General features: G+C 45.3%; 1 protein-coding gene across 1 annotated transcript in view; it reads left to right on the forward strand.

The window, feature by feature from the left end:
• The window catches only part of LOC308160398 (tensin-2-like), a gene marked incomplete at its 3' end in the record, with an annotated part of 67,094 nt that extends 42,167 nt beyond the window's left edge, over positions 1 to 24,927 (forward strand). Inside the window, exons 13-27 of the mRNA XM_080534312.1 lie at positions 6,749 to 6,878; positions 15,244 to 15,309; positions 15,434 to 15,550; positions 15,755 to 17,257; positions 18,367 to 18,526; positions 18,715 to 19,007; positions 19,389 to 19,916; positions 20,675 to 20,806; positions 21,168 to 21,260; positions 21,484 to 21,561; positions 21,999 to 22,076; positions 23,336 to 23,504; positions 23,969 to 24,037; positions 24,456 to 24,485; positions 24,783 to 24,927. Coding sequence (XP_080390438.1) covers positions 6,749 to 6,878; positions 15,244 to 15,309; positions 15,434 to 15,550; positions 15,755 to 17,257; positions 18,367 to 18,526; positions 18,715 to 19,007; positions 19,389 to 19,916; positions 20,675 to 20,806; positions 21,168 to 21,260; positions 21,484 to 21,561; positions 21,999 to 22,076; positions 23,336 to 23,504; positions 23,969 to 24,037; positions 24,456 to 24,485; positions 24,783 to 24,927 — 3,591 coding nt within the window. The remainder of the gene's footprint in view (positions 1 to 6,748; positions 6,879 to 15,243; positions 15,310 to 15,433; positions 15,551 to 15,754; positions 17,258 to 18,366; positions 18,527 to 18,714; positions 19,008 to 19,388; positions 19,917 to 20,674; positions 20,807 to 21,167; positions 21,261 to 21,483; positions 21,562 to 21,998; positions 22,077 to 23,335; positions 23,505 to 23,968; positions 24,038 to 24,455; positions 24,486 to 24,782) is intronic.
• Between the last annotated feature and the right edge of the window lie 808 nt (positions 24,928 to 25,735).

Below are 25,735 nucleotides of genomic sequence, written 5' to 3' on the forward strand. Positions count from 1 at the left end.
TGTAGGAGCACCCCTGCAGGGACAGGGCTCATGGAGGAGGATTCCACCATCAGGATCTCATCGGGCAGTGGCTGCTTTGTTTCCACTTTACAAGTAGCCTGACAGCTGCGTCCAGCAGCTAGTGCCAACGAGCCGGGACCCTGCCACCTCACACATCCAACTTCATCCTCCTTTCCTTCCTGAACAACGTCTGTGGACTCTGGGCAGGGGCTCTGAATGCCCAGGGTTCGAGCCATGAACACTCCGGTTTTATCTTCACATAGCTGAGCAAGACGTTTGGGAAGGCTAGCTTTGGCATTGGTGCCAAGGATCACAGGAGTCTGGTCAGGGCCTGCTGGATCTGGACTCTCAGGGTTTCGGCACCTTCCTGCAACATGTCCATTCTCTCCACAACGATAGCATATGTACTCCTTTGAGTCAGCTGCTGGTCTGGTTGGGGTGTTTGGAACGTATGCTCTGGTTGGGGTGTTTGGTACCGTAGGAGTGCTGCCGACGGCCATCACCGTTGATTGGGTTGCCGTTGCATGGAACTTTTTTGAGTTCATTTTCTGTGTCAGATGTTGCACTTGCTTCCTCAAAGCGAAAACTTCAGGATCATGTCTAGTCTCTGTGACCTGGGCTGGTTTCTCACCCCTTCCTTCTGGGATTTGGTTTGGGTTTGTAGCCAGTGTCGTGAACATTGATTTCATTTCCTTAATCTCTGATCTTAGGCTTTGGATCTCTGACAGTTTGTTTTCAGCTTGTGGTTGGGCGTTGACTGAGCGCACCGTAGCTGGATTTAGTTTAGCTCTGGAGGCTTCATATTCCTCTTCTGTGCGGATCTCCCGCAGTAGGTCAAGGAACGTGGGCGGGTTATCCTTCCGTTCTCTCAGTCGCAGCTGGATCAACATCAGGTCAGCATCTACTGCTCCTTTAAGCAATTGCTCCACTCGAGCTCGATCCATGTTACTGGCCGGTAGGCCGCCTCGTTGTACAACTTTGGAGAGAGAGCGCTCCAGTCTTCTAAAGAAATCAGACAGTTTTTCTCCAGATTGTTGGCGCTGCAGTCGGAACGCGAAGTAGAGATCATCTCCAGATTCCGCCAGTCCAAATGCACTTTCCAGAGCTTCCAAGCACTTTCCGGGGGTTATGTTGGTGTCGGATGAGCGCACAGCCTTCACTACTTCATATGCCTGCCCCTTTAAGCTTTCCATAATCCTTCTCCGTTTCTCTTTGGGTGCACAGTCACTCTCCTCCACCATCAGGTAAGCCTGCTCCATCCAATGGTCGAATGTTTCCTCCGCGACTGGGTTAGGCACAGTACCTGAGAAGGTGCGCAGACGTCGGTATCCTCCACTTTCTGATGAGGGCTTCACGGTTTTGTCTAGCAGGTCACCAACTGCACGTAGGATGGACTCTACGGAGGAGGGGGCTGCCTCTGGGTCGGTGAATAGAGCCTTTACATCTCCCATTGACTTACCCTCCGCTTGAAGCAGAGCATGTAGCTTGGTGGTGAACTCCTCAGTTTCTACTTGAACTTCCGGCACAATATAGATTGGCCATGCTTTTTCTCCCTCTGCTGGAGGTATTTTCGGGGGAACAGCTGGATCAGTTACTGTTCCTCGGCACTCACAGAGCACCAGGAGGTCATCTGATGTCTCACGTACTATCCTACCTCTCACGCGCACACGTCCCAAGCACTTTATAGTCTGTAGATCTTCTTCTATTTTTGCTATTTCTGTGTTGCCTGGGACAAGTCATAAGCGCGTTCTTCTCATCTACTGCCTCTCCTCTACACCAGTTCTTTAACTTGGTTACAAACATAGTGTTTTACTTTACTTATGGTTCTAAACTTGAGTTGAAACTTTTGTATTTTACTGAGTTGATTATTTAGTTTGTTTGGAAACCACGTGATCTCAGCGGAGCCTCCAATGTAACCCCTGCCATATGGGCAGGGCCTGAAGTCTATTTTAAATAAGTGGCGGTATTACCTGTAATAATAAACTATTCAAATTATGACGATCGGTGCCTCCATTAACTATGTGGAAGTATTTTAAATAGGACTTCCTTTTTAATCCTTTTAATGTATTTATGTTTTAAGATATCATATGAATTGCCTATTACCTGTTTATGACACAACACAGTGGCTTTAAATGTAAATACCAAAGGGTATATATTTATTTACTAAATGCTAAATTTAAAGTGTTGGTAGTCAATTATAATGTTATACAAAGTCAATAGACAATATTCACAATACAATGTCAACAGACAATATCACAATATCACATAACAAAATATAGGCTCAAAGCCTATTCCAATTCCTTTCAAGGAAATAAATGTAATGTTTCCAATAAACTCAAAGTCAACTCAAAGGATTCACAATTGTACAATATATTATTAAGTAAAATAAAAAGGGTGGGCCCACACTCACACACACACGCACTCTGTAACTCAGTCCATTAACCAGTGTTACCGTTGCAGCTGACGTTGCTTGTGAGCGGGGGGCCTTGAAACTGTTATGGCCACTTCACTCGTCCACACGAGCCCAAAACAAAAGCACGTGCGTGGTTCAGTACTCACGTAACCTCGTGGGGAACTCGTAGGTAAACGAGGGGTTTGAAAGATGGTGTAAAAAGGAGACAGAGATGAGGGGGGATGGGGTCCAGCGCTCTCCCACGAGCGCAGGAGAATGATTGAAGTACACTGGCGCGAAGATTCAATGGACGGTCTCGAGTTACCCCAGGCGATTGGAAACGGTCTCCGTTGTCCACCGGAGAGCTTTCCTTTTGCTTGGTCTCTCGACTTCCAATTCTGAATTAACAGAATACACTGAGCTACAAAATCCAATAGCTATTTCGTTTTGATATAGCTAGAAACAATTTATCACTCAGCAAATGCTAGCAACATACTAACGTAATTATGCTAAGCTAACCGCTTGCCGCGATTAGCCCTACAGTCAAGTGTAATACTGAAACACAATTCCCGAAATGTTATACACACAGCTTATACAAATCTTACTTCACTCGACGATGTCCTCAATCATTCTGACACGTTACTTAGTGCAACCTATCCTATTAGTACAAAGTCCCGCCCCCTCTCTCTCAGCATACATTACAGTTGGCTAGCTCTTCCGGATGGACCAATGAAATAAAGAAATGAATGAATGACATGAATGCCAATGTGCGAACTCACATTAGAACTTGTAAACAAGTACACATTATAAACTTCTAACCATGTTAATAACCGTGTACATAGCCATGAAATGATGCTTATTTATTAAATGGACTTATTTATTTAACTTATTAAATGGACTTATTTATTTAACTTATTAAATGGACTTGTGTTATGAAATGCTCATAGCTCACTTTAGTAGCTGGGCTACATACCTGTATGTATCACATGTTTTTAGCCCTAAATTATTGAACAGTTTTATTTACCCTGTTGGTTTTACGGATCATCACCTCGTCACCATAGACTTTTATCTTTCACCCAACACAAAGTGTAGTTTTTATTGGCATTTTAATGTTAAATTATTACAAGATCATTTATTTTGTGAAAAATGTTAAATGTTTTGGGAGATATGGAAGGGCAGGAAGGAAGAGTTTGACTCATTAAGCCAGTGGTGGGAGGTAGGGAAAACAAATATCCGTTTTTTTTGTCAGCAGTACACTGCGCACTCAACCAGTAGGGTCAAGGCAGCCATTCAGACGCTAGAGCAGGAGATCAAAGACATTGAGGGTGGTCTCAGGGGGGGTTTTGATGGGGATTTTTTAAATAAGAAAAAGAAAGAGCTCAGTAGGATTTTATGTGAGAGGGTGAAGGGAGCTATGGTGAGGGCACGTTTTATGAGGATCAAAGACATGGATGCACCTAGCTCCTTCTTTTTTAATTTAGAAAAATCTGTGGCTCAGACTAAGCAGATGGCATGCCTCCAGCTCCAAGATGGGAGGTTGACCACCGAACCGGCTGAGATGAGGAGGCATGCTAGGCTTTTATACTGCCCTCTACAGGGCGGAGGACTCTGATGCAGGAGCTTCAGCAGAGCTTCTGCAGGGGTTGCCCCAGTTGGGGAGGGAGGAGGTCTCTGCCTTGGATACCACTATCAGCCTGGAGGAGCTCACTGCTGCTGTGGGACAGTTAGCACCTGGTCGCGCTCCAGGCATAGATGGGTTGCCTGCAGACTTCTATAAACACTTCTGGAGCTGTTTGAGGACAGACTTTTTGGAGGTACTACAGGAGTGTGTTAGGGGGGGTGTCTTACCGGTGTCCTGCCGGCGGGCAGCACTCTCTCTCCTTCCAAAAAAAGGAGACTTGGCCCTGATTAAAAACTGGAGACCTGTGGCACTTTTATGCACGGATTACAAATTGTTGGCGAAGGTGTTGGCGAACAGACTAAAAGTCTATCTGGGAATACTGGTGCAGAAAGACCAGTCGTATTGCATCCCGGATAGGACTATCATGGACAATCTGTTTTTAATGAGAGATGTTTTAGATGTGTGTAAAATGTATGATTTGGATGTTGGTGTTTTATCTCTTGATCAAGAGAAGGCCTTTGGTCGTGTTGACCATGTTTTTTTATTTTCCACGCTGAGGGCTTTTGGATTTGGGGAGGGTTTTTTACCATTTATAAAATTATTGTATAAGGACGCGTCATGTATGGTTAAGGTGGGGGCGGGCTGAGCTGTCCTATTCCTGTGGAGAGGGGGATCAGACAGGGCTGCCCCCTCTCTGGGATGTTATACTCCCTGGTAATTGAACCACTTTTAAATAAGCTCAGAAATGGTCTTACAGGGCTCTCCCTACCGGGGCTACCACAGAGCCCACCCTTAGTGGTGTCAGCGTATGCTGATGATGTATTTTTTTTTATAAAGGAGCAGAGGGATGTAGAGTTTTTAGTTGAGGTTTTAGGTTTTTATGAAAAGGCCTCCTCTGCAAAAGTAAACTGGGAGAAGAGTGAGGCCTTGCAGGTAGGACAATGGCGGGATAGGGCAGCTCCCAGTCTGCCGGGGGGTCTTAAATGGGGAAGAGCAGGTATGAGGGTTTTAGGTTTGTTTTTAGGTATGGAGGAGTTTCAGAGGCAGAACTGGGAAGGTGTTGTGGAGAAGGTGTGCACCAGATTGTCTAGGTGGAAATGGCTGTTACCACAGCTGTCAAGTTCTGGTCGTTAACAACTTGGTCGCCTCGACCTTATGGCACAGACTGATCGTTCTAACTCCACCAAGGGGCCTGGTCGAGGAGATACAGAGGACGGTGGTGAGTTTTTTCTGGTCAAGCCAGCATTGGATTAGGGCCCCTGCATTGTACCTTCCAGTGGAGGAAGGGGGGCAGGGCCTTATAGACATTGCTGGCAGGATAAGGGCCTTCAGGCTGCAGGCAGCGCAAAGAATGATTTATAACTTTGGACTGAGCTGGCGGGATACTTCTGATGAGGAGGGCTGGTTGCCTTGGCTATGATTACCAGCTGTTCCTACTCCAGCTTGAGCTAGTGGACCTTACTGGGCTGACGTCCTTCTATACATCGGTCCTGCAGGCTTGGCAAGTTTTTAAGGTCCACAGAGATACAGAAATAACACCTGGGATGTGGTTGTTTGAGGAGCCATTGCTATATAATGCCCTCATAAGAACACCCATCTTGGCCTCTGCCAGCCTGCCGTCCAGCCTGAGGGAGGCCGGTGTTGTGAAACTGGGCCACTTGGTGACCTTATCCATACAACAGCTGGCAGAGAAAACTCACATCAGATCCGTCAGAGTACTCGAGAGGTTGGTGGAGGAGGTCTGTGCATCCCTGCCGGAGCCCCTAAGAGCATTTGCTGAAAACCGTACTTTATCTGACCAATGGGATGATGAGTGGGAGTATGTGTTTCCGCCTTTGTTTGTCTCCCCTGGCGAGTGGCAGGAAAGAGGGGGGCTACTGTCTTTTACAACCCCGGAGTTGGGGGAATTTGAGACGTTAAGTAAGAAGGCGGTATATTACAGCTGTGTGAAGGTCTCACACTTGGGTTCCTTGGCGGGGATCGAGGCATCGAGGTGGACTGAGTTTTTCGCTCCAGACTCTTCCCCGAAAGGCTGCTGGAGGTCCCTGTACAAGTCCCCCTGTGAAAAACGGACAGGTGACCTCCAGTGGAGGATTATACATGGGGCCATAGCCACCAATAGACATCTGGTGCACTTGAACCCAGACATAGTTGAGGACTGCCCATTTTGCTCAGCAGGGGAGTCCTTACAGCACCTTTTTATCCAATGTCCAAGACTGAGGGGCATTTTTAGTCAGCTGGAGGAGTTTTTTATGGGGTTGGGGACTGTTTTTTTCTTTTAAACTTTTTATCTATGGTCCACGATATTCGGCGGCAAAAAGGTTTTTACATGTTTTATTAAATAATTTATCAGGAGTGGCGAAACTGGCCATATGGAAAACTAGAAAGAATTGTATCCAGGGTCAGGGGTCAGTAGACCCACTCCTGATGATGTGTGGATTGCTGGCAGCACGCCTCAGGCTGGAGTTTGTATTTTACCAGTTGACTGATAACTTAGATGCTTTTATGAATATTTGGGGTATTGGGGAAGTTTTATGTTCTTTGCAACAAGGGCTGCTGGTGCTTCATTTTTAAGTTTGTTTTTTCTTTTCTTTTCTATTTTTCGAAATGTGGTCTTTTGGTGGTTTTGCTTTTCTTATGAAGTAAATGAAATAACCTGTATGTTTTGAAAGGTGAATAAAGAACATTTTACATCTCAAATCTCTCTCTCTCTCTCTCTCCCCCCCTCCCCGCAGGTGAAGTGCTACCACCGGCGGTCCCGCGTCTCAGAGAGGGAGGTGGTGTTCAGGCTGCAGTTCCACACCTGCACGGTCCATGGAGCTCAGCTGTGGTTCGGCAAAGGAGAGCTGGACCTGGCCTGCACAGGTACCACCCGCAGGCAGGGAGGACAGGGAGGACTGGAGGAGGAGTGTACGAGTGGAGAGAGATGAGGGAGGCAGCATAGGTTATGTACAGGAAGAGGCTAACGGAATAGAGGGGAAAGGAGGGAGAACCCAAAGACAATGGGAACATGGTGTTCCATGTCAAAAAGTAGCTTACTGAAATAAATGACAAAATAAATGGTTGTGTATGATTTTGCAAGAATTATAGTTACCGTATTTTCCGCACTTATAACCCGGAGCGCCTTATATATGGATCAATTGGTTAATTTGTTGATCCATACTGGTTGTACACGGCGCTCAAGGCGCTCTGTCAAAATGTTTCAGTACGACTGGTAAACTACAAAGCCGCACTGCTTGCAGCATTACGGTAATCAGTAAACACCGGTATACTGTGCTTACTCACAGTCCCACACCACAAGACCCCAAGTAAAGAAGACTAAACAGAGTTTCCGAGGGAACAAAGTGAGATTCTTGGTGCTTTCAACTTGAAGTTTTAAAGTACCCACTCGATATAATAAACAACAGTTTAACGATCACTAAACACTTATCATTTGTGTATTGGATTAATTATTCTCGTTTGCCGGAGGCTACCGGTAAGGGAGGGTTGACTTGTAAACATAGTTTCGTTTTAGCTCGTGTTCAAAAGCAAGAACTGTGTGTTCATCTAGTTATGTGTAGTTATGTGTTTTTAGCATGTCGATGTTCTCCCAGTATGTTGTCATGTTATTAAAATACAGTTTAGACCTTCGTAGCGATGTGTTTTGTTAGCTGTTAGCCGCTAGCAGCGTTTGTTGTGGTTTGGTTTTTCTCCCATTCAGTGTTTGAGGTGAACCAACATTCAAATACGCCTGTCGTGTTCAATCTTTCTCTGATTTGAATGTATGACACATCATTTGAAAGCTTACAATCTGTAGTTTAAGCATGTGTAAAAACTGAAAAAGTACGTTGCACATTTCACCAGGAGCTGTCACATATTGGTTGTTGGTTATAATTGTATAGCCTATTGGTTGTTTTCTGGTGTTGTTTTGCTCTGTTTGTAGTCTACTTGATGTATTTTTATCAGCTGTTAAATCACCACAGCGGTTAATCCACTAATAGAGATAATAGCAGATTGAAAATGCTTGTAGCTAACTACTCTATATCTCGTGGTTGCAGCTATTGCGAATTGCTATTCACGCGAGTCAGCTGTGAATCACCGCAGGTCCTTGACGCTTGTTGCAAAAATGGATGACGAACGGCTGATACTTGAGGTGGAAAAATATATATTTTTGACAGTGGAGCAGGTAGAACGTTGACGGTGACAATGCTCAGGTGGAGCTTGGACAACGGGAAGTTGACACAACACCGATGGAGAGGTGACGCAACGCAGTAGGTGGAGCTTGGGCGTAACGCAACCCCAGTCAAACGTTTGACTGCAGTATCTATTCTATGCGCCTTATAATCCGGTGCGCCCTGTATATGAAAACAGTTCTAAAATAGGCCATTCATTGAAGGTGCGCCTTATAATCCGGTGCGCCTTATAGTGCGGAAAATACGGTATTCTTATAATCTTATCCTACTATTTTATTTGCATACTATTATCTTATATTATTACGGTTAACTACTAAATAAAACTATTGTAATTAAACACATGAGCAGAGTCCGTTCAAAGTCAAGAAATGGTGGAGCTTTTCACATTCCATGGAGAAAACAAAGGATAGATAGATAAATAAAAAAGTAAAACAAAAGCACAGTCAGTAAAAACTACAATAAAATAGTTCAGGATTAAAAGTTTAAGTTTAAAAATATGGATTATGAAGGATGGTTTGATGTGGAGCACTTTGACCTGCAATGTTTGCAGAAAAAGCACTATACAAATAAAAGTTGTTATTATTATTATTATTATTATTATTATTATTATTATTATTATTATTATTACATGAGCCTGTAGACATGCCTTCCGGCACACACAGTTGTACTCTCGCACTCTTACCGCTAGTGGCCATTTTTTGTCCACTCATTGCTAAATTGCAATCTTTTGCAATAATTTGTCTTTGAAAATCCTACAAAAATTGGTTATTATTAGCGAATATGATGTTCCTATGAATAAAAGCAGTAGCATCGAGCTATTAGTGGTGTGCTTTGAAATGAGTGAATCTATCAGATGAAAATCAGGAGTGTTCCCACCATATAAGCTTACCTTCTGTGCTCTCATTGGATTACGGTCCAACAAAGGTTCATACTGTATGAGAAACATTGAAATAAGGTTCATACTGTATGAGAAACATTGAAATAAGGTTCATACTGTATAAGAAACATCTAAATAAGGTTGGAGGGTCAAATTGGGACACTATAACAACTTTCTTTGATAGTTCTCACTAGGCCTGTAACAGTTATGAAATAATTTTCTAATGCCGATTATTTGACGTGATCGCTTTTTTTTCTCTGAACCGCGGTCAAAGCATTTTTTATTGTTATGTTTGATTTCATATTCATGGTCCTACTTTTGTTTGCGTAAATCAAACATGTTTCCAATGGCTGAATGCGACCTGTAGCGAGACAGAACAGTAGGTATCCTATCAGAATAGATTTCAACATCCTTCTGCTTGTTTATAAAGCTCTCACTGGCACAGCACCAGAATATCTGAAAGACCTTTTGCTAGCATATCAGCCCAATAGAGCTCTCAGGTCTTCTGACGCTGGTTTTCTCTGTGTAGGCCTACCACATGTACAAAAGAAGAGATTTGGTGAGCCTGCATTCTCATTTTATGCACCCAAATTGTGGAATGCACTGCCAGTTTACATTAGGGATGCAACCTCAGCACATATGTTCAAGTCAAGACTAAAAACATATCTTTTTAATATTGCCTTTAAATGAAAAAATAATTAAATGATGATTATATAATGATTGGAGCACTTTGAGCTGCAACATTTGGAAAAGCGCTATACAAATAAAAGTTATTATTAAAAGTTATATAACTTAATAATGACTTACATTTGATCAAGTCGGCCTTCGAGCGGTAAAAGTCCACACCGGATTATGCAACCAGACAGTAGTCTACACGGTAGAGAGAATGAGCTTGTTGCAAAACGTAACACGACTGCACCGGTATGGGATCATTTTGGATTCCAGCCAAACCAGAGGGGAGAACCTGCACATTGGGAAGAGCCGGTTTGCCGGATCTGTAAGAAAACAGTCGCTGCTAACACAATGCTAACACAACCGATTTAAAACAACACCTCAAAAGTCACCATCCCACCTAGTTTGCAGTTGCAGTCATCAACAAATGGATCAGTGCCGCTGCAGTGGCTGGTCCCTCCCAGGAACTGGGTCTTGGTGAGTCGCTAAGCCGACGACATAGCGAGACAGTTCTAAATGGTGCGCACTCACAGACAACGTGACGTCACAAAAGAGATGCGGCCATTCAATACAGTGGAGAAGCCAGCATTTAAGGACATGCTGTACTCTTTTGATGGCCAATATGGGTCGCCTAGCAAAACTTACAGTACCAGTCAAAAGTTTGGACACACTTTCCCATTCAATCTCCAATACGTTTTATGATAATAAAGAGGCATGGTTTACTTCATAGGTTGCTGTGTTATTACATTATCTGGGTCACATAACAGTGAAACAATTAAATGGTAAATGGACTGACATATATAGCGCCTTATTCCAAAGAGCTTTACAAAAGCCTCTCATTCACCCATTCACGCACACATTCACACACCAATGGCGGCAAACTACCATGCAAGGCACCGGCCCGCTCATTGGGAGCAATTTGGGATTGTTAAACAATGATATTGTTAATGGCAATTAATTGTGCAGCAAAATGTGGAACAGGCCTAGTTCTCAGAGAGAGAGAGAGAGTTTGGAACACATCACAACTTTTATAAGTTAAATCATTGTTTATTTATACCGTAAAATGATAAATGCTGACTTGATATAAATATAGGTATCTTAATCTTATCTTATAACTAACATATTATTGTATCACTACTAACTACTAAATAAATACATTCCAAGTCAAGAAGGGGTGAGCTCCCAAACAGAGGGTCAAAGGTTACTAGTCAGAGGTAGACAGGAAGTCCATCTCTACAGTCCAGAATGACCTCCAGTTTCTCCATCTCTTCCTCAGTCCAGAGCAGATGCTAGTTTGAGCTCAGTTTCTTTTGGGGAGGCTCCACCACCCACTCCCTATTCTCAGCCTTGCTCTTCCTCAGCTGTGTTACTCTGCTCTTGTAGACCTCTCGCTCCATGCAGACCTGCACAGCTCTAAGAAGAAGCTGAACATACGGCCCCTTTCCTCCTCAGGCAGATAGTAGAGAACCATCGGCTCAGAGGTAGAACAGCCCTCTGGTAGTAGTGTTCTTGCTTAGAGACATAGCAGTGCGTTTACGTTCCCAAATATTATCCAGGGGATATGGGGAGTAACAATCAAATAGAACCGGGGGACAAGAACCAGAGGCAACGGGAGAAGATAGATAAAACAAGATGTATTATTAATAAAACTGCAAAATAAAGGTTTCCATGAAACTCTTTAACTAAAACCTACTCGAGTGAAAAGGAGAGCGAATGAATATTAATAAGTAATATAAAGTAAATTAGATAATTAGCAATGTAATGAATAAAGAACAATGTGGCAAGTAAATTAAAGTAAAGAAAAGAGTCAAAGTTACCGACACCGGTACACACTACAACCTGCCGTACCACACAACAGCTGTGGCTAAACTGGTAACTCAGGAGCTGTAGACTGTCCCAATGGCCCCATCTGAGTGGCTCTCCCAGCCTTTTATCCTCCACCTCCACCCTTAAGCACAGGTGTTCTCAATCAGGCCGTCACCTTGGCAATAGGCAGGGAGGAAGGCAATCACCTGGGAGAAACAAACAACACACACATAAACACACTCCGGCCGTAGGATTGGAATTGGCTGTGCTGGCACTGCTCTATGTAGTTCACTGTTGAAGACAGGTTGGTGTGCTGCGCCGGCTTGTGACCAGGACCAGACACTAGAATACACATTTAATGTTTAGTCAAAAGGTTGCATTGACTGATAAAAATGTTACTTTCAAAACAAATGTAGAGTTTGACACTCACTATTGCTGATGGAATTTAATGGCAGCATAGGAAGATGCTGTCTTCCTTGTGTCATCCATGGTGCAAGCTGATCAAGTTGCTGGACATAAACATTCATTTTTGAATATTCAGCAATCTTATCTTGGTGGAATAAGTTTCAGGTCTAGCGTTTGGATTGTTACCACCAAAACTGAATTCTAAATCAAAATTGGTGCCTATCAACCAAACATTCTAACTTAAACAATTATTTTTATCGTACAGAATTGCTATGACAATTAAATTAAATAGATGCAAACTATTTCAAATCAGCTGGGTCTTAACAACCAAGTTTTCTCAATTCCAAAATTCTTGCTGTAGATGATTTGTTTGCTTGTCATCATCATGTTAAAATATTGTAGTTTTTAATTATTATTCCATATTCCCATGGCTATTAAATATAAATGCTTAAATAGCTATTTTATTTTCATCAGATGTGAAACAATTCAGGATCAATACGTATATGTGACACATTCTAGTGTTTTGGTCCGCATGTCGGCATCGAAAAGAAAATCAAGGACACATCTCTAGTCAACTGACACAGCTTGTTTTGTGAGCCTGCTAACAATGTAAAGTAGTGTTCTAGTTAACTAGCTAGCAGTGGGGATTACTCACTGAATCCATTTGGTTGCAGTATTTTGCCTTGACTAGTGAGTTTGTGTTGTGATTCTCAACAACGTTGAAACATAGTTCCTTGTTTCAAAATAAAATTCAGAATTTTTTTATTGGGACCAAAACACTAGAACGTGTCACATATTATTGTAGCAATTTAACCACATCTTATCCACTCCCCCCTCGAGGGGGGAAGAATCGGGTCTATGTTTAATATAACAGATATAAAGAGCTTACCTTTATCAATAATGTTCATCCATATCGCAAACGATTCATAACATTCCATTCTAAACGACCGCAAAGTATTTTCCTTCCGCCGGTAACTAGGCCTATAACCCTATAACTCTGAGAGTCACCAGCAGGTAAACACTCTGAGAGTTACAAGCAGGTAAACACTCTGAGAGTCACCAGCAGGTAAACACTCTGAGAGTTACAAGCAGGTAAACACTCTGAGAGTCACCAGCAGGTAAACACTCTGAGAGTCACAAGCAGGTTTTTACAGCCACGTCACACACCCACAACTAGCATGCTAGGTTTCAACACCCGAATTTCGATATCATTGGTCCTTGAAAGTAATTTTTCCAGCCTCTGCTCGATTCAATTGTCTCTGACACTTCAAATGAGTGGTCAATCATCAAATTTGACCAATGGGTTCGCGTAAAAAACGTGCGAAACCCGCGCGTCACGAAGCTGGTGTGAAAAGGAGGCGGTTGCGCACAGCAATTGCGTACAGGACAGCGCTGGTGGATGCAAACAAAGTCTAAAATGTGGATGCAAACTAAGTTCAAAATAGTTGAATTTGGATGGAATGTACCTATAGTGATATGTCAATGAAATATAATCAGTTTTACAGTCTCATACATGAGAAAGTCTGATACACTGATTGTGCCACTGATTGACTCCAAATGGCACAATTTGGTTGTCCGCCTAAACATACCTGTACTAAAACAGGTACAAAGTTGCATTGGCTCACATTACTAGCATCTAATTTGGCACAAGTACTCATCAGACCCTGGAGTACTGATTCCTAGATGATGTGGGCTATAAGCTCAGGTTTCCAAGCTGATATTCACTCTAAAAGCTGTTGTTTTTTTAGGCAGAGAGTGAATTTGAGATTTTTTACAATGTTCTAGCTCTATTTACTCTGACACAGTAACATATATTTTGATTCTGACACTTCTACAGCCACCCCACAGGTGTTAGCTTTCATTCGATACCAAGATCATTATGAAGGCCCTTGTGATTGTGGAGATATTCTATATTCACTGTGGGCATGTCATTTCGAGCAGAAAACCTGAAAAATAGGACCGATAATAACTTTTATCGAGGGAGGCAGGGAAAGAGGCAGGGAAAGAGCATTTTCAGACTGAATCAACCTTTTCTTTATATAAAGAAAGACGATTCACAACTTTTATAAGTGAAATTATTATTTATGCAAAAAAAAAAACTTGATATAAATATATGGATATCAAATATGGTCTTATATTTTATTTCTACTTCTACTCGATATTGACATTCAAAGTCAAGACGTGTTCAATATTTACGATCAAAAGTCCTCTTGAGTGTGGGCGAAACTGACAACTCGTGAATCCGATTGTGACGTGGAATGGAATATAGCCAATCAAGAAGCGAGCTGACTGACGCGTCTTCTTCTTTTCGTTCTTCAGAACTTTATTTGCCCTGTCGCACATGACTGCCTCGTACAGGTCAGTCAGGGTACTACTACCCTGATCACGCCATTTCTGGCTTGTCGTAGGACAGATCTTTGTATATCGGACCACACCACACACAATAGGATCAAAACTGTTCAATCCATGATTTTTTATCTTCATGTGTGGGGTCTCTCTCAGATAAAAAATCTGTTAAGATTTCGAAAATCTTTATGTGTACCAGGCTTTAAGACTCTTTCTCAGAGACGTAGCAGTGGGACTGGCTCTGTTGGCACTGCTCGATGTTGTCCAACTCTTGTTTTCCTCAAAATTTAAAAATGTTCTCTGGCTACAAATAATTCAAGCCCTTCCAATAATGCAGGAATTAAACTTTTACTTTTGATTCAAATGACAAATGATGTGGAAACAGCGAAAAACATTCATGCCTCTCGTGAAAAGTTCCCTCATGAAGAATATGAAATAATATACGTGAAATATGCAGGATACCTCCATGAAATATGCAGGATACCTCCATGAAATATGCAAGATACATACATGAAATATGTAATAGAGGGCGGCGGTAGCCTAGAGAGGCCGGATAGCAATCGGAAGGTCTCTGGTTTGATCCCCGCCTCAGAAGGCATCATATCTAAGGTGCCTGCCACTGCTTTTGTGCTGTTGTGCCCTTGAGCAAGGCACTTAACCCCCTAATTGCTCCAGGGGAGCTGACTATGCCGAGAGCAAACAAATACATTTCGTTGTACTCTGTGCAATGACAAAAAGGTTGAATCTAATCTAATCTAATATCCAAGATGTTTTTAATATTGCCTTTAAATGAATAAATCATTAAATTATAATTATATAATGATTAAAGCACTTTGAGCTGCAACGTTTGCAGGAAAAGTGCTATACAAATAAAAGTTATTATTATTATTATTATTATTATTGTTATGACATATCCACACTTATGCAGTTTTTGTTATGTGCGTCTCTGTAGATGACCGATTCCCCCCAGATGCCACGGTGGAGTTTGTCTTCTCCAGCGGCCCAGAGAAAATGAAAGGTGCTGCTCCGTCCTCTGTGTGTGTGTGTGTGTGTGTGTGTGTTTGTGAGAGAGTGAGTGACGTACGCTACTGTATCTTGGTGTGCAAGGCTACAGGTTTGTGGTGTCTCTCTCTACTTAAAAGGGCGGGAATACCGTACGAACGACCCCTCCATCACGGTGGACTTGAACACCTCAGACCCTGTGGTGCGCTGGGACTCCTACGAGAACTTCAACCTGCACCACCAGGACAGCTTTGAAGGTAAGACACACACACACACACACACACACACACACACACTCACAGGCATGTCAACACGACCCCCACACACACACACACACACACACACTCACAGGCATGTCAACACGACCCAAACACAGTACCGAAAGAATGACACATCACCGTTGACGACACACTTCGCTACTCACTTCTCACTCTGTCTGTCTGTCTGTCTGTCTGTCCCAGATATCGCCCATACGCGAGGACCTCTGGATGGTAGCCTGTACGCCCAGGTGAAGAAGCGTCAAGGCCCGGGCTCCAGCGCGTCCTTAGGCCCCTCCCCCAACGGTAGCCTTCCAGGAAGCCCCACGGTGGTGAAGCCCCTCCCCCAGCAGCCCTTGTCCCTCAGCTCAGACTCGGGACACTCCTCCGCCCCCTCCGTCTCCGAGCACCCGGAGTCGGACTCCCCTCGCCCTCCTCCTCCGTCCCGCCCGGAGAGAAGAGAAGAGATGGACTGTCTGTTGAGGAGGGGGAGGGCGGCGGAGGGGGCGGACAGGGAAAGAGACAGGTCGAGGGGGGGGAAGGGGGGGAGAGAGCAAGACAGGGAGACGGCCATCTTGGATGACGAGGGGGAAACTTCTGGTCCCCTGGATGGAGGAGGAGGAGCGCTGAGGCGCGAGCGGCCGTGTTGCGTCCGAGCGGCGGGGCGAGGTCAGAGGTGTCCTGTGTGCGGGGAGATCGGGGTTTGGGGGCGGGAACCGTGCCTTTCTGACAGACAATGTCTCGACCGCTGTGGCGGACCCAAGACCAACCCCAAAAGTCGAACTTTACCCGCCTTACCGTCTAGACCGGTGTCACCCCCTGCTCATTCGCCCCGTACGGACTTGTGCCACCGCCACAGCGCTCACCCCCTGCCGGAGTTGCTATGCGAACGGCCGCCACCTCGCATCCCCTGTCTCCATAGGCCCTGCTACCCCTACCCCCCCCCCCCTGAACACTCTCACCCCCACCCCCACACCCACACCCTCCCAGCATCCAACAGGCTGTTTTGCGCGGGGGAGGAGTGTCCTATCTTTCATTACTCTGCCCACGCCCCGCCCCCCCCTCACCTCTCCCACCAATCCCTGCCCTCGAGCCCGTACAGGGAGGTGTTTTTCAGCCCGATGGCTCCCTCCTCCGGCTGCCCGTGTCGGGACTGTGCCAGCAGGCGCGAGCACCAATCAGCTTCGGCCAGAGCCTTCCACCCCCTACGCCCGGACCCGTTAGAAAGCCAGCACTGGACCAGAGAGGCGGGGCTGAGGCGGGCGAGGGAGGGGCCTCCGCTCTGGGAGGCGGAGAACCCCTGGGAGGCGGGCAGAGAGGCAGCGGAGTTCTGGCAGCGGAGGTCGGCGATATCGCCCTATAGAGTTTGCCACTCCCCCTTGGGTCATCAGGACCCCTCGGCTTTCGCCACGGACCCCCACCAGGGATACCCCAGCCCCCACTCTCTTCTGAACGTTAGAGACGGGGACAGCGGCGGTGGGTGCCACACCCCTTCACCCCCCCGCCATTCCTGCCCCTGCTCCCCGCACCAAGCCTCCCCCTCGGAGAGTCACGAGAGTCGGGGGTACGCCTCAGGGTACCAGTCTGGTTCCGCCTCTCCTCTGCCGACCAGCGGCCCAAACCACGCAGCCTCTCCTGGGAGAGCTGGGCCGCCCGAGACTCCCTCTGAACCTCACCTCTGCCATCATCAGCCTGATGGCTTTGCAGGTACAGTTTGTTACAGTTTTTCTTTATCGCTTTAACCTTAACATCGGAACCTCAAACACAATGACCAAAACCTGAAACTGGTGTATTTTATCTCACACCAATCTTCTTCACAATGACAAACACATTTCTTGCTTATCACTCATTTTGCAGCTCTAAACCACACAGTTAACAACACACTAAATACAATTCTCTACATTTGGCACAATCTTCCTTGATAAAATCAAGGCCACAAGACCTTGTCGACATCACAGGCAATGTTCTCCCTGACCAAGCAGAGGGGAAAGAAAAAAGTGTTTTCCATGTGAACACAAGAGATTTTATCAAGGAAGATTGTGCCAAATGTAGAGAATTGTGTTAACTGTGTGGTTTAGAGCTGCAAAATGAGTGATAAGCAAGAAATGTGTTTGTCATTTTGAAGAAGATTGGTGTGAGATAAAATACACCAGTTTCAGGTTTTGGTCATTGTGTTTGAGGTTCCAATGTTAGTGTTAAAGTGATAGAGAAAAACTGTAATCCCAACTCCTAGCCTTATGCACTTGCATAGATCTGAGAGGATTGGATATGTTCCTTGTTCTATAATGGGCCAGGTGGAATATTTTCGTCCTATGTGACGGCAGCTGGTGAAAGATGGAACAAGTCAGCAACCAACCAAATGTTCCGAATGTTTCAATCAGTGGTGAACGGTGGTGACTACATTTATTTCAAATCACCTTTGAATTTGTTGATTCAAAGCACATTGTTTTACTGAAACGTTGTTGAAAATCAATGACACGCTCTCTAGTCAAGCCAAATTATTGCAACGGAATAGATTCGGTGAGTTACATTTTTCAGAATAAAAGTCTGAACATTTGGTCGGTTGCCAATTTACTTGTTCCCCTTTTCACCAGCTGCCGTCACATATTGCTTATATCTATAATCTGGCCTCAGGTCTACACGAGTGTATAGGGGCAAGGTAATAGCGGTTGAATTGGAATCAAGGGAATTTCTGTCTTTGACAGTGACACTGTATGGATCATGTCAAGCTAGGTGAAGTGGGCTTTCTTGAATTTTCACTGACTTTCTGTTTCTCTTGTTCTTTCCTGTCTCTATATGTTCCTCCCTCACTGTAGATGCCCCCCAGGCTGTGCAGAACAGTGCTGATCCTTCCCAGGTGTCAGTGGGGCAAGCAGAGCCTCATGTACAGGCTGCTTGCGCCACCACCATATTGGATCTGGATCCAGACTACACTACTCTGAGTAGCTGTAGCAGCCCTGCACTCCCTCAAGACAGGTGTGTTCCTTTCATATCCTCTGACCATTCCCATGAACTTACAATACTTTGATTTTCCATCAATTCAACATTTTTCTGCTCTATGTTCATAGAGTGAACGTCTGAAAGAAATACAGTATTTATGAGTAGAAGTAAGTATGAGTGGAAATAAATGGCCTAATAGGTCTTTGGCTTTGTTTCTCGTCCAGTCAAAGGGAGCCAGGTCAAAGTGTGACCGAGGAAAAGACGACCGTGGGCACCGCTCAGGCGAGTCCTCCAAGCCCGCAGAAACCCCAGGAACCAAGCCGCCAAGGACCCAAGGAGGTTCAAGGAGCCTGGACCTCCACCTCCACTACCGACCTGGAGCCGAACAGCAAAGGGACCGCACCAGAGACCTACAGGACACCGGATCGACCTGAAAACACTGCAACAACACCAACATCTACAGAGACACAAAACCAAAGCGACACCTCCTCCACAGCCGAGTCTTTAGAGACACTGAGTGAACCTACAAACTCCACTCACTCCCAGCAAGTCGCGGGAACACACCTCGGAAATCCGGAACTACAACCATCTGCCGCTAAAGACAGAGAAACAACGCTCATAAAGAGCGCGGGGGAGGGGTCTGCTGAACCTGAGACGTCGAACCCGACCGATATGGTCCCCACCCCCCCTGTGACTCCATTGGTGCCTGTCCAAATGCAAATCAATGGCTCTGCCCTCCCCAATGACACCCCCCAATCAGACACAGACAGGAGGAGCCTGTCCCTGAGCCCCTCCTCCTCCTCCTCTCCCCGCAGCTCAGCCCCTCCCTCCCCTCAGCTTCTCATTGGTTCTCCGGACAGACACCCGTCCCCTCAGCTTCTTCTCATTGGTTCTCCAGACGGACGGACGTCCCCTCAACCGCCTTCTCCGTTGGCCGCGGCGGCGGACCCGGCTGGGAGGAGACCAACCCCCGAGAGAGACGGCAGCAAGCCGCCGTCCCCGGTCCCCGAGGGGTACAGCACGCCCACCTTCCCCCTGGCCTCCTACTACTACCCTCTTCTCCACATTCCGCACGTCCCCTATTCGGGGTACACCGCCGTCACCATCCCTGCCACCCACCAGCCCCCTCTCCTCCCCGAGAAAAGACGGGGACTCTCGGCTCTCCCGGGATCCCCGAACAGTCAGGGGGCCTCCGTGCCGACTCCGAGGGCCTCCGTGGTCCCCCCCGCGCCTTTGTACGCCAGCCCCCCCCTCCATGTCACCTTCTCACCCTCTGTGGGAGAGCTCCCCCCGCCCCCGCCTGCTGTCAGACATGGACCCGCGCCCCCTGGTGGTGCCAGGGAGGAGACAGAGAACAGGGCCAATGCCAAGTTTGTCCAAGACAGCTCTAAATTCTGGTACAAACCTGGAATCTCCAGAGACCAAGGTGAGTGTGGATGTTCAAACTGAGGAGTTTACATGGGGCCTAGTAAAGCTTTTGTGACCCTGACTTCGTGAGAATGACACCTGGGGGGGGTTGGGTGTGCCCACTGCCCACTGCCCACAAGAAGTTGGTGCAGATAGAAAGAAAGGAGATGAGGGGTGGAAGGAAGACACTGCAGACTATTAAGACGTATCCCCGCGAAGAAAGCTATTGGCCAGCTGCAATTAGTCCAAAATGCAGCAGCGAGAGTTTTAACCTAAACAAGCAGAAGAGCTCATATAACTCCTATTTTAGAGACTCTACACTGGCTTCCTGTTAAGTTCAGAATAGATTTCAACATCCTTCTGCTTGTTTATAAAGCTCTCACTAGCACAGCACCAGAATATCTGAAAGACCTTTTGCTAGAATATCAGCCCAATAGAGCTCTCAGGTCTTCTGACGCTGGTTTTCTCTGTGTACCACATGTACAAAAGAAGAGATTTGGTGAGCCTGCATTCTCATTTTATGCACCCAGATTGTGGAATGCACTGCCAGTTTACATTAGGGATGCAACCTCAGCAAATATGTTCAAGTCAAGACTAAAAACCCATCTTTTTAATATTGCCTTTAAATGACTAAATAATTAAATGATGATTATATAATGATTGGAGCACTTTGAGCTGCAACGTTTGCATGAAAAGCGCTATACAAATGAAAGTATTATTATTATATTATCCCCGGTCGTGCTGCTCCATCCTCTAACGGTGCTTTTCTTCCCGTAGCGATCGCTGTGTTGAGGGATAAGGAGCCAGGGTCCTTCCTGATCAGGGACAGTAACTCCTTCCAGGGGGCCTACGGACTGGCTCTCAAGGTGGCCACCCATCCTCCCAACGTCAACAATGTTTGCACCAAAGGTAACACTGATGCAAAATGTAGCGTTCCCAAAAGCGTAAACATAACAGATACAGAGACTTCAAATGAGCGGAAGTGTGTAGTTCTAGCAGATCTAGCAGACACAGACTAGGGTTCTTCAGGGATGTATTCAACACAACAACGAAAATCAGGGACAAGGGCTACTTCAAGAGTGATGTTGAGTGGTTGAGACAATTCAATGTGAACTCTTTATTTCCTCTCTCCCCCTCTCTCTCTCTCTCTCTCTCTCTCTCTCCCTCTCTCTCTCCCTCTCTTTCTCTCTCTCTCTCTCTCTCCCTCTCTCTCCTCTCTCTCTCTCTCTCCCTCTCTCTCTCTCCCTCTCTCTCTCTCCCTCTCTGACAGGGGATCCTCAAGAGCAGCTGGTCAGACACTTCCTCATAGAGACTGGCTCCAGGGGGGTGAAGATAAAGGGTTGTCAAAACGAGTCCTACTTCGGTGAGGAGAGAGTGGATGTTCCTATCATGTAATAACCTGATCTGTCCTGCAGGGGTCACTGATGGTCTGATGTTTGCAGTGTCAGTACAGAACCTTCAGCCTGGCAAATGTTCATTTCTTTCTTCTCTGATCTTTCCCCCCCACAATCCTCTCCTTGTTTGCATGCCTCTCTCCTCCTCTCTCTCCCTCTTTTCTTCTCCTTTTCTATCATGATGTGTTTTAGGGAGTTTATCTGCCCTGGTCTACCAGCACTCCATCACCCCTATCTCTCTGCCATGTTCCCTACGGATCCCAGAGAAAGGTAACTTAACGTGCCTTTGTTTCAATGTAATTTAGTTATTATCATGACCAAAAAACTGTCATTAATGTGTATGAAAAGGTGTGTGTGTGTGTATGTGTATGTGTATGTGTATGTGTATGTGTGTGTGTGTGTGTGTGTGTGTGTGTGTGTGTGTGTGTATGTGTGTGTGTGTGTGTGTGTGTGTGTGTGTGTGTGTGTGTATGTACCTGTACTGTAGCAATGACAAAATAAAGTCCATTCCATTCCATTCCATTCCATGTGTATGTGTATGTGTATATGTATGTATGTGTGTGTGTGTGTGTCTTTGTGTCTTTGTGTGTGTGTGTGTGTGTGTATGTGTGTGTAGCAGTGAGTTTTGACAAATGGATCCAAATATTGTCCTGTTTGCGTATTAAGAAGTGTAATAACATTGTAATAACATTGCCATGGTACCTCAGATCTTGTTGGCGAACTGCAGGAGATGCAGAGTGCCAGTAACACCAGCACTGCAGCAGACCTGCTCAAACAGGGAGCAGGTGAGAGTTGACATATTTACATATTTCAGTTTGGCAGGATTGCGCCCTCTTTTTTTACTACAATGGGAATAGCAATGACAATGGACCTATCGCTAAGCCACGGCCCCTTTGAAAACTCGGACAAACAAACAACGCTTCACTGACAGTGACTGACTGACCCACCGTGACTGAATGACATTCAATGACTTACAATGGCGGGAGTTGGCAAATGTCTGATTTACCACAGCAAGTAATAGACATGTTTTTTAAAGATTGTCTAGAATCTTTTCACCATCAGATATTAGCGAGTTGTTTGTTCGAGTTGTCTGCCTGTAGTGACTTTTGCTATGATATGATTGGACAATTTCTATTTTGGGGCGTGGCTTAGCGATAGGTCCATTCAGAATAATGTAGGTCTCCTCCTCTCCCTCCCCTTGCTCAATACAAACGACTTGAAACAATGAATCTGTCAATCATTTTCAAATGTTTATCCAGCGATTATCTTAGTGACACAACTTTGAAACTAACAAAGGACCTGTTCTGTGAAATGCAGTCGTTTAAGTTTGGAAATGTCAGCGGGAAACATGAACACAGAAATGAACGAGCCAGCTGAGACTCTCACCTTCAACTAAACCCAGTTTCAAACAAATCCCCTCGTTACCCCAACCAAAACTCTGACAAGGCTGGAATGTCAAATGGGACTTTTTCGAGGAGAAATCCTCAGAAACGTATTTGCACATAAAGGCTTCTTCGTAGGCGGGATTCTAGCTCTGAGAAATGTGACACAGTCTGATCATTTGGTCCGCATGTCGGCAACCAATCAAAATGTTCAGTACTTTTCTTTTGAAACACGCAACTACGTTTCAACGTTGTTGAGAATCACAACACAAACGTGCTAGTCAAGCCAAAATACTGCAACGCAATGGATTGGGTGAGTAATCCCCCCACTGCTACCTAGTTAACTAGAACACTACTTTACATTGTTAGCAGGCTCACAAAACAAGCTGTGTTAGTACTAGTGATGTGTCGTTGATTTTCAACAACGCTGAAATGTTTTACATCAGAATTACATCAGATCCCGACATGAGGACCTAAGCATTAGAACATGTCACTATGCTTGCAGCTCCTAGGCAGAACCGCAGGTGGGCAATGAGCCACACACACGCAGGCTGTTCAAGGTTCTTCAATCTCCGTTGACAGTTAGTGAAAATGACCCAATTATATTTCAAGAATCTCAATGTTAATCCATAATTCAGAATCTCTCTCTCTACATAATCCAGCCTGTAACGTGCTTTACCTGAACTCTGTGGAGACTGAGTCACTGACGGGTCCACAGGCCGTCTCCAAGGCAACCAGGTGCACTCTGACACAGAATCCCCGTCCCACCGCGACGATGGTCCACTTCAAGGTGTCCACTCAGGGCATCACTCTGACCGACAGCCAGAGAAGGTACACACACTTGTTGGTTTATGTCTTTTCTGTCTGTTTTATCCCTTTCCTACAGCTACTGTGTTATGTCAATATTGTATTTCCATGTGTTGCTCCATAAGGTGCTCCCTAGAACTAAAGGGTTATTCATCTGTCCCTCTCAGAGAACCCTTTTGTGTTCCATATAGAACCCTTTCCACAGAAGGTTCTAAATTGAACCCCAAAAGGGTTCTACATGGAACCCATAAGCCAGCGTTCTTCAAAGGATTCGCCCACAGGAGAACAGCAGAAGAACCCGTTTGGAACGCTTTTTAAAAGTGTATTGTTTGTGTATTTTAAATGAGAGTTCCTGCAGCAGGAACATTCTAGAGCCTTGGAACTATTCCTCACAAATTAGCGCCAGCTGTGCAACACAATACAGTACCTTCAGTGTCTCAACTGAACATAGAAACGGCCTGTTTTCATATCTCTCTCTCTTTCTGTAGGCTCTTTTTCAGGAGGCACTATCCCATCAACAGTGTGACTTTCAGCAGTGTGGATCCTCAAGACCAGAGGTGTGCTCTCAGGCCTTCGCTTATGTGAAACCACTCCTACATTGACCTTGTTTCTTAGTCAGTAGAACTACTGTATGTTAGAGAGGAAAATGGTTGCCTTGGATTGGCATTGCTTGTTCAGGATTGGGGGTCAATTCAGGTCAAATGGAATTCATCCATAGAATGTTGCTATGTTGTATTGTGTCCTGTTGGCTGAATACTGCTACACACAAATAGAAGCTCCTTGTATTGTAGACGAAAGTTACTCTATGAGCCTCCTTTTGTGTAGCCTACATCAACGCTTTCTCTTGTAGCCTAGTTTTATAACCGATTGCTCTCGCTCTACTTGAGAAGCTTTTTCCGTGTCCAAGTATCCAATGTGATTCTAAGTCTTGTCTCCCTGTCTGTCTGTCTGTATGTGTGTCTGTCCGTGCATCAGGTGGACTAATTCTGATAGCACGTTAAGAAAGTAAGTGCTTCAGTCTCTGCGTGTGTCTGAATGTGGGTAGAATGGTGTGCGTGCATGGCAATCCATCATACGACGGACCCCTCCTTTTAGAAGAATTAGCAATGCTGTGCATGTGGTTTGGTGTGTCTGAATCTTATATGCGCAGAGTGCACTAAACAAAATAGATCATCATCAGATCTAAACACGTCATCCAAATACCATATTTTCCTCTGACTCACCACCGGTCTGCAAACCTTGTCCTCCTGGTTCCCCATCTTTACATCGTCTCCCCGCTCTCTCCTCCTTCTCCTTCTGCAGGATGTTTGGCTTCGTGGCCAAACGGACGGGCAGCGCGTCGGTGAACGTGTGTCACCTGTTTGCAGAAATGGACCCCGAGCAGCCGGCGGTGGCCATCGTCAACTTCATCAACAAAGTCATGCTAGGGCCACAGCAACGCAGATGAGAGGCCTGGAGCCAAGGGTTGAGAGAGTGTATAGAGAGGGATAGAGGGTTGAGAGAGTGTATAGAGAGGGATAGAGGGTTGAGAGAGTGTATAGAAAGGGATAGAGGGTTGAGAGAGTGTATAGAGAGGGATGGAGGGTTGAGAGAGTGTATAGAGAGGGATAGAGGGTTGAGAGAGTGTATAGAGAGGGATGGAGGGTTGAGAGAGTGTATAGAGAGGGATAGAGGGTTGAGAGAGTGTATAGAGAGGGATAGAGGGTTGAGAGAGTGTATAGAGAGGGATAGAGGGTGTGTGTACGACAGTGTGTACGTGTGTCATGTTGTAGTGTTTGGTTAAGGTTGGGTAGAACATAGGTATTTTATCCAAGAGGGTCATGGAAGGAGATACAATGATGTTCATCTAAGGTACTTGGTACACTAGTGGAAAGGCAAAGGCTAACTTTTGCAGCAGTGAATGGGTAGGCCCTAGATATGTACCACATCTGCCAGGTGAGATTCAAGCAGGGATTTGTAGTTTTGCTGTTTTACTGCTCCATCAGGTACTGCCATTTGACACAGCTTTCATATTCTTCTCAGATGATTTTTTTTGGGACATTGACAAGCTTTGTAAAGCCTATGACTGAAAATGTTGCACATATGCAGATCTGGAGAATTACGTTTTCATCAGTATTATGAGAGTAATAAACATGTGTGTGAATGTAATAGAAAGGGATGTTATTTGAATGGGCTATGAGTTGGATTGGCATGGCAACGTTTTCTAGTTGTATAATGGTTTCTTTCATGGAACCAACTGGTATGGAAAAAAGGGG

The sequence above is a fragment of the Nansenia antarctica genome (genome assembly GCF_963989245.1).
Source record: "Nansenia antarctica genome assembly, chromosome: 6".
Classification (NCBI taxonomy): domain Eukaryota; kingdom Metazoa; phylum Chordata; class Actinopteri; order Argentiniformes; family Microstomatidae; genus Nansenia; species Nansenia antarctica.